Raw genomic sequence first — 13,688 nt, 5'->3', positions numbered from 1 at the left:
CCAAGTCAGCTGGTGGCATATTTCTTCCACCGTTGAGACTACCTATTTCCACCTCTAATACCACTGGTCTCCGCCCCCTGTCTCAGCTCATTCAGCCGTTTGTTACCTTTAGACTCGGCGATTCCAACACACTGCTGACTGGTCACCCACATTCTACCCTCCATAAACATGAGGTCATCAAAACTCTACTGCCCGTGTCTTACTCACACCGAGCCCCATTCCCCAATCACCCTCTGTGCTCGCTGACATTGGCTCCCAGTCGAGCAATGACTTGATTTTAAATTCTCATCCTTGTTTTCAAATCCCTCCATGTCGTCGTCCGTCCCCCCCCCCCACCCCCCCCCCCCCCATTTGGCCTCTTGTGCATTCCTAATTATAATTTCTCCATCCCTGGTGCCTTCTGCTCCCTAAGCTCTGGAATTCCCTCCCTAAACCTCTCCACCTCGCTCGCCTCATTTAAGACACTCTTTAAAACCTGTCTCTTTGACAAAGCTTCTGGTCATCGGACCTCATCCGTCTCTGTATGCGGATCAGTGTTAAATTTTGTTTTATAATGTTCCTGTGAAACACCTTTGGAAATTTTTTGGAAGCTGCTATATGAATGTACAATGTTGTTGTGGCAAGGCTGGCGGCTACTGTTGGTGTCATGGATTGGAGCGGGATGGTTAGCCAGGATTCCTACTCCTGCCCATATTGGGTAAAGGAAGGATGAAGGTGGCTGTGATGCCCTTGGCAGCATAGTGTGCCAAGGCACAGTGCCAAGGCTCACAGTTGGGTGAGGTCCTGAAGGGTGTCTCCCAGTTCGAAGTAAAGGAAATGTGCACCAAGTAATGTTTCCAGTTTGCCTGCATCAGTCCTAGTCCTGCGTCCCCACACACCCCAAAGTACTTACTAATTAAGGGATACAAGGGCAAGGTCAATTATACAAGGGCTCAATGACGCTCATGCTGTGCCAGTCAGGGAGGGGGAACACTTCCTGTAGTTCCATCTATGCGCAGAATTTGGGAAGAGCTGGTGTTTGGAAAAGCAAAATGAGCTTGTTACCCAGCTATTTTCATCATAAATGGATTTCCAAATGATCTTGACCGTTGCTTTTTTTTTGTGTGATTTGCAGGTAATGACCATCTGTGTACCCCCAGCCCCACGGAGCCTGGAACTTGTAAGTACCCTGGCAGTGTCTGCTCGCAACATAGACAAAACCATGCATGACCTAGATCATGTGAGCAGGTGCTTATCTGAGAATTTCATCTCAGCAATTAATCTCTGTCTTGTTGTTCCTACTTGTGTTACACGAGGGTTGAAGGTAGAGCCCCTCTTGTGTCCATGGTAACGTTTGGCTGCATTAGCTACCGTCTGCCTGACATTTAATCAGTGATTCTCAAACTGATCAGCACTGGGCGAGTGGGGGATTTGCAGTAGTGATATCGGGTCTTACATGGTCGGGATGATTAACTACCCCATGGACCTTGCAGAATACGGGCTCCCTGATAAGCGGGCGGGGACCCTTAACAATACCTGGCTTTGTACAAATAGAGTTGGCCAGTAAGGCACCGACTAGTGAAGACCCAGTAGGGAACTACTGGAGCTGTAAATGATAGTTTGTTGTAAAAAAAAGTACATTTTTGTTTCGACCAAACTCGGTGGGGACTCTTGTTTCCCTTACAAGAGGTCCCTTACTAGGGGCTTTTCACAGTACCTTCATTGAAGCCTACTTGTGACAATAAGCGATTATTATTATTATTAAGATAAGGCATCGGCTCTTAACAGATATATAAACACAGTTAAAGTCAACAAGTTGGGCCTGTAACATAGGCTACAGTGACAGCCAGGTGATGTTGCAATAAGCTCTCTTACCACCTAGCTTGGTTACCTTTTATTTCACTCGCTGCATCTTTAAATGAAACATATGGGTGCGATTGAACGGCCATGTTGTGCCTGAAAAGCCCTGCGGCGCAATATAGCCAATAGAAGCCGTGAGACCCCGCTCCCGTGATCTACCAGCTCACAACGTCTCGCAAGATCCAACGTCCATTATGGGCGGGATCACGTTTTGGGAAATTTGCATATTAGAGTGAGACAGCTAGTCTCACTTTACTGTGCAGTTTCCCGAGGTGTTGGGATCTATCCCCTTCGTCTCGGAGATCTCGGGCGAGTGCCGTTCAGTACTGGTCTCCACAAACGGGGACCAGATGCAACTGCGCTCGTGGGAGTCTCCCAGGAGATTGGAGGCCTCCAGGTGCTTGCCCTTTGGGCAGTGTGGTGCCCTGACACTGCTAGTGCCACCTGGTGCAGGGGCAGTGGGGCGGTGAGGGGGCCCGGGGACCCCCTCAAAGTGAGCTGGGGCTTGGGGGAGTCGGGGGTCACGTCAGGGGTTCCAGACATCGGGACGCCATCTCTTGTTACACTGAGGAGTTCTGGTGAGCGGGGCTCCTCAGTGCAGAAAATGGGGCTGTATGCGGCCTTGCTGAGCGCCGGGAAACACGCGACTAAACACGCTCGCTGTGGGACTAAATCGCACCCATAAGATTCTTAGGGGCTTAGACAGGGTAAATGTTGGGAGAATGTTTCCACTCATGGGAGAGTGTAGGACCAGAGGGCATAGTCGCAGAATAAGGGGGTGCTCGTTTAAGAGGGATTTGAGGAGGAATTTCTTCTCTCGAAGAGTTGTGAATCTTTGGACTTCTTTACCCCAGGGAGCTGTAGGAGACCGAGTCCTTGAACATTTTCAAGGCTGAGCTTGATAGGTTTTAATCAATAAGAGAACTAAGGGTTACGGAGCGATACAGTGAGTGTTAGATCAGCCAGGATCTTGTTAAATGGTGGTCCAGGCTCAAAGGCCTAATCCTGCTCCTATTTCTTATGGCCTTATGATCTTTGTTTTCTCTACACTTTAAGGGAAAGAGAAGACAATGGAGCCAGGACTATCCCAACATCCATAAGGAGACTCTCTATTAAATTAGTATAGTTAAACAGTTTGGAAAAGCTCACTGCGCCACAAGTTAAGGAGGCCAAGTACAAAGCCAGCATGATGAGCAGTACATCCAGCTTTAAAGATTTTGTTCGACACAACCTGAGGAGCGTAGGTCAAACTAAAGACACATCCATTTTAATCACACCCACATTTTGAACATAAAACACTCATTTTCTAAAGAGATGAACAAGTCTTTAAGGAGAAGCTGGACACGTTCATGAGGGAGAAAGGAATAGATAGATAGATGAATGGATTAAGGTGAAGGGTGGATGGTGGCTCACGTGGGGCTTAAACACCAGTAAGGGCCAGAAAAGCCTGTTTCTGTGCTGTAAATGACAGACATTTTCCAAAAAGGTCAAGAGAAATGTCATGATATACTGGCCCAGTCCTGTGCAGTGGTTGAATACTGGAGAGTTGATCTGCCCAGTGATTCTTTCCTGGAGCGAAATTCTCCCCCAACAGCGGGATGTCCGCCGACTGGCGCCAAAGACGGCGCCAATCAGACGGGCATCGCGCCGGCCCAAAGGTGCGGAATGCTCCGCATCTTTGGTGGCCTAGCCCCAACATTGAGGGGCTAGGCCGGCGCCGGAGGGATTTCTGCCCCGCCAGCTGGCGGAAATGGCATTTGTTGCCCCGCCAGCTGGCGCGGAAATGCGGCGCATGCGCGGGAACGTCAGCGGCCGCTGTCAGTTTCCCGGCGCATGCGCGGGAGCGTCAGCGGCCGCTGTCAGTTTCCCGCGCATGCGCAGTGGGGAGAGTCTCTTCCGCCTCCGCCATGGTGGAGGCCGTAGCGGAGGCGGAAGGGAAAGAGTGCCCCCACGGCACAGGCCCGCCCGCGGATCGGTGGGCCCCGATCGCGGGCCAGGCCACCGTGGGGGCACCCCCCGGGGTCAGATCGCCCCGTGCCCCCCCCTAGGACCCCGGAGCCCGCCCACGCCGCCTGGTCCCGCCGGTAAATACCAGGTTTGATTTACGTCGGCGGGACAGGCAATTTATCGGCGGGACTTCGGCCCATCCGGGCCGGAGAATTCAGCGGGGGGTCCCGCCAACCGGCGCGGCCCGATTCCCGCCCCCGCCCAATCTCCGGTACCGGAGACTTCGGCGGGGGCGGGGGCGGGATTCACGGCGGCCAACGGCCATTCTCCGACCCGGCGGGGGGTCGGAGAATGACGCCCCTGATCTCCAGCCTTTAACCTCTACTCTCTGCATTTGTTTGTGCTCAAGTCCTGGAGTGGGACTCAAACCCACAACCGTCTGATTTGGCGAGTGCTGCCAATTGAGCGACAGCTGGAGCCTGTAGGGTAGAAACTATTAGCCTCAGCCCCAAACCTAGGTTTCTCTTTTTTTTAAAAGGAAAGCTTTTCCTCAGTGGCCTGAATTTTCATTTCAGAGGAGGTTATTACTCTTGCCAAAACCGATTCTCTGCAAGGACTGCCTGGTGGAAGTGCCAGTGTTACTTCAAATGGGAAATTTGAATCTCCGTGAAATCTATTCAAGTCAGGGCGGACATTTTACAAAAAGCTGCTTTGTTTGCTTGAGAGAAATATATGAAATCATTTATGGGGCAGAATCCAGCCATTGTCACTTCATGCTCACTGGCTTGCAAACCCAAGTAACAGGAATCCCATGTGGCAAGCATCTGGTTAGAAATCATAGAGACTGAGGCCTTTCAGCCCATCAAGTCTCTGCCGGATCTTTCAAAGACAAATCCAGCTTGTTGCACTAGCAAGGCCTGTGTGCAGTCTGACTGCAGTTGGGAAAGGGAGCGGTAAAATTGTCACTCTGCTGGTACAGTTTGGCAACGTGAAAGTGAAGCATTAGCATCAGTCATGATTAACCCCGTCCTTGCTGGACTTTGTTCAATGGCAATTCTGACGACCCATTTAAAGAAGTGTATTGGCTCCCTCACTTGGGGAGTTCTTGGGTGAGAGGCATTGCCCGGAGCAATCAGCAGCAACCTCCAGTAAAAGAACAAATTTGTGTGGTAACTTGCTTGGTGGCTAGAGTCAGAATGCACTATTGACGCACTGCAGCCATTCAAGATGGCGGCTCACTACTATCCCCTCGAGTGCAACTCGGGATTGGCAATAAATGCTGGCTTAGACAACGAGGCCCACATCCGATGAATGAGTAAATCTAAGGAAAAACTGAGCGCGGTTCAAGCTGTGATCTGACCTGTGTCAGCCTGTTTTAGTGATATATTTGCTTCTTTGAACACCTCCTCTCCATGAGCATACAATTCTGTCTACATAAGAAATAAGAGCAAGACGAGACCAAATAGCCCCTTGATCCTCTACTGCCTTTCAGGAAGATCACGGCTGATGGGCTATATCAACTCCACTTCCTGTCCTATCTCTGTAGCCCTTGATTTCCCTACATTGACTCCCGGTCCGACAATGCCCCAATTTTAAAATTCCCGTCCTTATTTTCAAATCCATCCCTAGTCTCACCCCCCCCTCCCTTTTTCTGTAATCACTTCCCCCCCTAAAACCCTCCGAGACCTTCGCACATCCCGATTTCCATCGCTCCACTATTGGTGACACGCCACTGAGGCCCTAAGCTCTGGAATTCCTTCCCTGAATCTCTCTGCCCTGCTTTAAGCTGCCTTAAAGCCTCCATCCTTCATCTGTCTTGATATCTCCTCACCTTGCTTGGTGTCAAATGGCGCTCCTGTGAAGTTTTACGACATTACTACAGAACAAAACAGAGGGACAGGCGAATGGAGCAGGTGATCTTTCCAATCCAGTTAGCCCTACTTTAACCCATGTTAGCCTGACCCAGTTAAAAACGGGGACAGAGCTTTGAATTTGACTTTCAATTTGAAGTTTAACGAACAGCGTATACTGCACGTGTTCAGGTGTGCTCTGAAAGCCCACGGCCCTTTTCCAGTCGCAGTTTCCTTTCCAAACTTTGAACTTATTTGGATCAGGAAGCAGCTATCTCGCTTTGAACCTGCATAGTGAACTTCCATCCCATGCAACCCTGCAGTAACATTCCCATTTTTAGTGAGAGCACACTTCAGAGATTAGGAACGGCTTAACAAAAACCTCTAAACAGCAGCTGCCCACTCCACAAGCATAATGTTTCCATTCTCTGTGCCATCTGCATTGACAGTCAGATACCGAAAGCAGGAGGTGACCTTCCTTAAGGCTTAACTGCCAGCTAGCGGCATTTGCATTTCAGTCCTGGGCACGGAGGTCGGGGGGGGGGGGGGGGGGCAAAAACCTCTCAAATTCATCTCCATTGTAGAGGGGTAGATACAAACAGAGATGTAATAATATCAGCTGTATCTAATCCTCAATCTCCATAGTCGCAGTGTATTTGTTGTCTATATTGTGAGTGTTTGCGACTCAGAAGAAGTTGCTTGTTGCTTCAAGGCCCCAGTTGAATGAGTGGAACTCAAACAAGGTCCCAATTGCTCCATCCTGTGTTGTGGATGGTACACCATTTACGTTCTAGCCGAAACGTATGGGAACCCACGTGTAGCATAGGGAAGTGGGGAGTGTGGGCCTCAGAATTTGAAATCATTGTTAAGCATCTCACTTTCTAATTTACTTACATTTTACATTTATTTCAGTTTTGTTTTGGTCATGCGGGTTACTTTTTGTTGAATATGATCACTTTTCGTAACTCTGCCCTCGTACACGGTTGAGAAATGAACCTATTTGACCTGTTGCTTTCAGTACAAGAAAGGGTCGTAATTTAACTGGAACAGCTAATACCTTAAGCCTTGACGAGGCTTAACTATTGTATCGTCTTTCATTTTTACCTTTTAAACATTGCATTCTGCTCTGTCAGTTTAATGGGGGGGGGGGGGGGGGGAGTTTAATTAGAAGCAACAGGACTGAAGTGTGGCAGAATACGCAAGCAACAGGCGAGAATTTGAGGAAGAGAAGCAGATTGTGTACATAAATATATTTGATCAGCCGAGGTCTGTTTACAGTGGAAATGATGGTGGGAAAACGTCAACAGAGTTAAACAGGTTATTCATAAAGCAATTAAATGACAGGTACTGTATCCTTTCTCTTATTTACAAAAGCAGCCAATTCTGTGTACATCATCGTTATCTGTAATTAAAAGCTGCTTTCTCTCAAAATTAAATATAATTAAAAGCTGGCTTCAGCTGCATCTGGTTGTTTGACAATAAATAAGCTGTTCCAGCCCCCATCATCTTCCTGTCACCCTGAGTTGACTGATTTCTGTCCGGCTTTAATCTCTCAAATGCTGTAGGGCCAATTTTAACCCTGCCTGCACAGCAGAAACAGAGTGGGAGGTTAAAATGGCTGCAGTAGCTTGCAGCCAATCCAGCTGGTTGCAAGTAAAAGGGGGCGATTCTCCGAGCCCCGCACCGTGCCAGAGAATCGCCGCAACCGCGCCACGACGCCCGGATGCCGGCGCGCGATTCTCCGAGGTGCGGAGAATTGGCGGCATTTGCACTGGCGCGTTTGGCGCGCCGCTGGAATCGGCAGGGCCGCCGATTCTCCGGCCCGAATGGGCCGAGCGGCCAGGCCAGAGTTCATCCCTGGTCGCTGCCGGCGGGAACTCTGCGCGAACAGTCGGGGGGGGGGGGTGGCCTGTGGGGGGCTCCTTCACCGGGGAGACCTCCGATGGGGTCTGGCCCGCGATCGGGGCCCACCAATCGGCGGGCCGGCCTCTTCACCCCCGCGGGCCTAGTTCCTTGCGCGGCCGGCCCCTGAACACCAACGCCATGTTGAGTCAGCGCCGGCGCGCTGAAGAAGTGCCCCGCGCATGCGCAGGTTGGCGCGGCCCAACTGCGCATGCGCAGGTTAGCGCGGCGCCCATTTGGCACCGAGAAAGGAGGCTGCAGCGGCGTGAACCACTCCAGCGCCATTGATACCAATCAATCCAGTCGAAACGGTAGTTAACAATAACTGTGGTTTGAATCAACTAGAATGTTCCCACCAGTAGCTCCTCCCGCACTGAGAGGCTGTCCCGGATCGATGGGTTATATTCCTACTCAGAGGGGCGGGGCCAACAACAACATCAACACAACAACAGTTACAGTGAGTAAATACAATAATATATACAACAGCCATACGTGGCTCACCACATTCACCCCCTGTTAAAAAAAAGTCCGGCGGGGGTGAAGTGGACTCACAGGTTCAGTCTCACAGGAGGGAGTATTGTCCGCTGTGAACGCCGCAGTGTCGGCGCTGGCGGCAAGACGTCCGGGAGCACGTCATCCTCACAACAGGGTCCCGGACAGGGTGACGGCGCAGGGACGGTGCTAATGGACTCCGGTTGAGTTAATGGGGTAGATGGGGAGGTAGAAGGAAGGGGTAAGGTGATGGTGGGGGCAGGGGTACCAGTTGATGGGGTAGATGGGGAGGTAGAAGGAAGGGGTGAGGTGATGGTGGGGGCAGGGGTACCAGTTGATGGGGTAGATGGGGAGGTAGGAGGAAGCGGTGAGGTGATGGTGGGGGCAGGGGTACCAGTTGATGGGGTAGATGGGGAGGTAGAAGGAAGGGGTGAGGTGATGGTGGGGGCAGGGGTACCAGTTGATGGGGTAGATGGGGAGGTAGAAGGAAGCGGTGAGGTGATGGTGGGGGCAGGGGTACCAGTTGATGGGGTAGATGGGGGGGTAGAAGGAAGCGGTGAGGTGATGGGGGCAGGGGTACCAGTTGATGGGGTAGATGGGTAGAAGGAAGCGGTGAGGTGATGGGGGCAGGGGTACCAGTTGATGGGGTAGCTGGGGAGGTAGAAGGAAGCGGTGAGGTGATGGTGGGGGCAGGGGTACCAGTTGATGGGGTAGATGGGGAGGTAGGAGGAAGCGGTGAGGTGATGGTGGGGGCAGAGGTACCAGTTGATGGGGTAGATGGGGGGTAGAAGGAAGCGGTGAGGTGATGGTGGGTGCAGGGGTACCAGTTGATGGGGTAGATGGGGGGTAGAAGGAAGCGGTGAGGTGATGGTGGGGGCAGGGGTACCAGTTGATGGGGTAGATGGGGAGGTAGGAGGAAGCGGTGAGGTGATGGTGGGGGCAGGGGTACCAGTTGATGGGGTAGATCGGGGGTAGAAGGAAGCGGTGAGGTGATGGTGGGGGCAGGGGTACCAGTTGATGGGGTAGATGGGGAGGTAGAAGGAAGGGGTGAGGTGATGGTGGGGGCAGGGGTACCAGTTGATGGGGTAGATGGGGAGGTAGAAGGAAGCGGTGAGGTGATGGTGGGGGCAGGGGTACCAGTTGATGGGGTAGATGGGGGGGTAGAAGGAAGCGGTGAGGTGATGGGGGCAGGGGTACCAGTTGATGGGGTAGATGGGTAGAAGGAAGCGGTGAGGTGATGGGGGCAGGGGTACCAGTTGATGGGGTAGATGGGGAGGTAGGAGGAAGCGGTGAGGTGATGGTGGGGGCAGAGGTACCAGTTGATGGGGTAGATGGGGGGTAGAAGGAAGCGGTGAGGTGATGGTGGGTGCAGGGGTACCAGTTGATGGGGTAGATGGGGGGTAGAAGGAAGCGGTGAGGTGATGGTGGGGGCAGGGGTACCAGTTGATGGGGTAGATGGGGAGGTAGGAGGAAGCGGTGAGGTGATGGTGGGGGCAGGGGTACCAGTTGATGGGGTAGATCGGGGGTAGAAGGAAGCGGTGAGGTGATGGTGGGTGCAGGGGTACCAGTTGATGGGGTAGATGGGGGGTAGAAGGAAGCGGTGAGGTGATGTTGGGCGCAGGGGTACCAGTTGATGGGGTAGATGGGGAGGTAGAAGGAAGGGGTGAGTTGATGGTGGGGGCAGGGGTACCAGTTGATGGGGTAGATGGGTAGAAGGAAGCGGTGAGGTGATGGTGGGGGCGGGGGTACCAGTTGATGGGGTAGATGGGGAGGTATGAGGAAGCGGTGAGGTGATGGTGGGGGCAGGGGTACCAGTTGATGGGGTAGATGGGGGGTAGAAGGAAGCGGTGAGGTGATGGTGGACGCAGGGGTACCAGTTGATGGGGTAGATGGGGGGTAGAAGGAAGCGGTGAGGTGATGGTGGGGGCAGGGGTACCAGTTGATGGGGTAGATAGGGGGTAGAAGGAAGCGGTGAGGTGATGGTGGGTGCAGGGGTACCAGTTGATGGGGTAGATGGGGGGTAGAAGGAAGCGGTGAGGTGATGGTGGGGGCAGGGGTACCAGTTGATGGGGTAGATGGGGAGGTAGGAGGAAGCGGTGAGGTGATGGTGGGGGCAGGGGTACCAGTTGATGGGGTAGATCGGGGGTAGAAGGAAGCGGTGAGGTGATGGTGGGGGCAGGGGTACCAGTTGATGGGGTAGATGGGGAGGTAGAAGGAAGGGGTGAGGTGATGGTGGGGGCAGGGGTACCAGTTGATGGGGTAGATGGGGAGGTAGAAGGAAGCGGTGAGGTGATGGTGGGGGCAGGGGTACCAGTTGATGGGGTAGATGGGGGGGTAGAAGGAAGCGGTGAGGTGATGGGGGCAGGGGTACCAGTTGATGGGGTAGATGGGTAGAAGGAAGCGGTGAGGTGATGGGGGCAGGGGTACCAGTTGATGGGGTAGATGGGGAGGTAGGAGGAAGCGGTGAGGTGATGGTGGGGGCAGAGGTACCAGTTGATGGGGTAGATGGGGGGTAGAAGGAAGCGATGAGGTGATGGTGGGTGCAGGGGTACCAGTTGATGGGGTAGATGGGGGGTAGAAGGAAGCGGTGAGGTGATGTTGGGCGCAGGGGTACCAGTTGATGGGGTAGATGGGGAGGTAGAAGGAAGGGGTGAGTTGATGGTGGGGGCAGGGGTACCAGTTGATGGGTTAGATGGGTAGAAGGAAGCGGTGAGGTGATGGTGGGGGCGGGGGTACCAGTTGATGGGGTAGATGGGGAGGTATGAGGAAGCGGTGAGGTGATGGTGGGGGCAGGGGTACCAGTTGATGGGGTAGATGGGGGGTAGAAGGAAGCGGTGAGGTGATGGTGGACGCAGGGGTACCAGTTGATGGGGTAGATGGGGGGTAGAAGGAAGCGGTGAGGTGATGGTGGGGGCATGGGTACCAGTTGATGGGGTAGATAGGGGGTAGAAGGAAGCGGTGAGGTGATGGTGGGGGCAGGGGTACCAGTTGATGGGGTAGATGGGAGGTGGAAGGAAGCGGTGAGGTGATGTGGGCGCAGGGGTACCAGTTGATGGGGCAGATGGGGAGGTAGGAGGAAGCGGTGAGGTGATGGTGGGGGCAGGGGTACCGGTAGATGGGGGGTATAAGGAAGCGGTGAGGTGATGGTGGGGGCAGGGGTACCAGTTGATGGGGTAGATGGGGAGGTAGGAGGAAGTGGTGAGGTGATGGTGGGGGCAGGGGTACCAGTTGATGGGGTAGATGGGGGGTAGAAGGAAGCGGTGAGGTGATGGTGGGGGCAGGGGTACCAGTTGATGGGGTAGATGGGGGTAGAAGGAAGCGGTGAGGTGATGGTGGGGGCAGGGGTACCAGTTGATGGGGTAGATGGGAGGTAGAAGGAAGCGGTGAGGTGATGGTGGGGGCAGGGGTACCAGTTGATGGGATAGATGGGGAGGTAGAAGGAAGCGGTGAGGTGATGGGGGCGCAGGGGTCCCAGTTGATGTGGTAGATGGGGGGTAGGAGGAAGCGGTGAGGTGATGGTGGGGGCAGGGGTACCAGTTGATGGGATAGATGGGGAGGGGTAGAAGAAAGCGGTGAGGTGATGGTGGGGGCAGGGGTACCAGTTGATGGGGTAGATGGGTAGAAGGAAGCGGTGAGGTGATGGTGGGGGCAGGGGTACCAGTTGATGGGGTAGATGGGGGGTAGGAGGAAGCGGTGAGGTGATGGGGGCGCAGGGGTACCAGTTGATGGGGTAGATGGGGGGTAGAAGGAAGGGGTGAGGTGATGGTGGGCGCAGGGCTACCAGTTGATGGGGTAGATGGGGGGTACGAGGAAGCGGTGAGGTGATGGTGGGGGCAGGGGTACCAGTTGATGGGATAGATGGGGAGGTAGAAGGAAGTGGTGAGGTGATGGTGGGGGCAGGGGTACCAGTTGATGGGGTAGATGGGGAGGTAGAAGGAAGGGGTGAGGTGATGGTGGGGGCAGGGGTACCAGTTGATGGGGTAGATGGGGAGGTAGAAGGAAGGGGTGAGGTGATGGTGGGCGCAGGGGTCCCAGTTGATGGGGTAGATGGGGAGGTAGGAGGAAGCGGTGAGGTGATGGTGGGCGCAGGGGTACCAGTTGATGGGGTAGATGGGGAGGTAGAAGGAAGGGGTGAGGTGATGGTGGGCGCAGGGGTCCCAGTTGATGGGGTAGATGGGGAGGTAGGAGGAAGCGGTGAGGTGATGGTGGGCGCAGGGGTACCAGTTGATGGGGTAGATGGGGGGTAGGAGGAAGCGGTGAGGTGATGGTGGGGGCAGGGGTACCAGTTGATGGGGTAGATGGGGGGTAGAAGGAAGCGGTGAGGTGATGGGGGCGCAGGGGTACCAGTTGATGGGGTAGATGGGGAGGTAGAAGGAAGCGGTGAGGTGATGGGGGCGCAGTGGTACCAGTTAATGGGGTAGCTGGGGAGGTAGAAGGAAGCGGTGAGGTGATGGTGGGGGCAGGGGTACCAGTTGATGGGGTAGATGGGGGGTAGAAGGAAGCGGTGAGGTGATGGTGGGGGCAGGGGTACCAGTTGATGGGGTAGATGGGGGGTAGAAGGAAGCGGTGAGGTGATGGTGGGGGCAGGGGTACCAGTTGATGGGGTAGATGGGGAGGTAGAAGGAAGCGGTGAAGTGATGGTGGGGGCAGGGGTACCAGTTGATGGGGTAGATGGGGGGTAGAAGGAAGCGGTGAGGTGATGGTGGGGGCAGGGGTACCAGTTGATGGGGTAGATGGGGAGGTAGGAGGAAGCGGTGAGGTGATGGTGGGGGCAGGGGTACCAGTTGATGGGGTAGATGGGGGGTAGAAGGAAGCGGTGAGGTGATGGGGGCAGGGGTACCAGTTGATAGGGTAGATGGGTAGAAGGAAGCGGTGAGGTGATGGTGGGGGCAGGGGTACCAGTTGATGGGGTAGATGGGGGGTAGAAGGAAGCAGTGAGGTGATGGTGGGGGCAGGGGTACCAGTTGATGGGGTAGATGGGGAGGTAGAAGGAAGGGGTGAGGTGATGGTGGGGGCAAGGGTACCAGTTGATGGGGTAGATGGGGAGGTAGGAGGAAGCGGTGAGGTGATGGTGGGGGCAGGGGTACCAGTTGATGGGGTAGATGGGGAGGTAGGAGGAAGCGGTGAGGTGATGGTGGGGGCAGGGGTACCAGTTGATGGGGTAGATGGGGGGTAGAAGGAAGCGGTGAGGTGATGGGGGCAGGGGTACCAGTTGATGGGGTAGATGGGGAGGTAGAAGGAAGCGGTGAGGTGATGGTGGGGGCAGAGGTACCAGTTGATGGGGTAGGTGGGGAGGTAGAAGGAAGGGGTGAGGTGATGGTGGGGGCAGGGGTACCAGTTCATGGGGTAGATGGGGAGGTGGAAGGAAGCGGTGAGGTGATGGGGGCGCAGGGGTACCAGTTGATGGGGTAGATGGGGGGTAGGAGGAAGCGGTGAGGTGATGGGGGCGCAGGGGTACCAGTTGATGGGGTAGATGGGGGGTAGGAGGAAGCGGTGAGGTGATGGGGGCGCAGGGGTACCAGTTGATGGGATAGATGGGGAGGTAGAAGGAAGCGGTGAGGTGATGGGGGCGCAGGGGTCCCTGTTGATGTGGTAGATGGGTAGAAGGAAGCGGTGAGGTGATGGTGGGGGCAGGGGTACCAGTTGATGGGGTAGATG

The 13,688-nt window shown here is 54.6% G+C and overlaps 1 protein-coding gene across 3 annotated transcripts in view; it reads left to right on the top strand.

Moving 5' to 3' along the window:
• The window catches only part of LOC140405436 (tensin-2-like), a 377,445-nt gene that overhangs the window by 205,539 nt on the left and 158,218 nt on the right, over positions 1 to 13,688 (top strand). For all 3 annotated transcript variants that reach the window (XM_072493844.1, XM_072493845.1, XM_072493847.1), the window contains exon 4: positions 1,115 to 1,159. In XM_072493844.1, coding sequence (XP_072349945.1) covers positions 1,115 to 1,159 — 45 coding nt within the window. The remainder of the gene's footprint in view (positions 1 to 1,114; positions 1,160 to 13,688) is intronic.

Source organism: Scyliorhinus torazame, chromosome X (genome assembly GCF_047496885.1).
Source record: "Scyliorhinus torazame isolate Kashiwa2021f chromosome X, sScyTor2.1, whole genome shotgun sequence".
Taxonomy (NCBI): Eukaryota; Metazoa; Chordata; class Chondrichthyes; order Carcharhiniformes; family Scyliorhinidae; genus Scyliorhinus; species Scyliorhinus torazame.
This window is presented reverse-complemented; position numbering and strand designations above follow the sequence as displayed.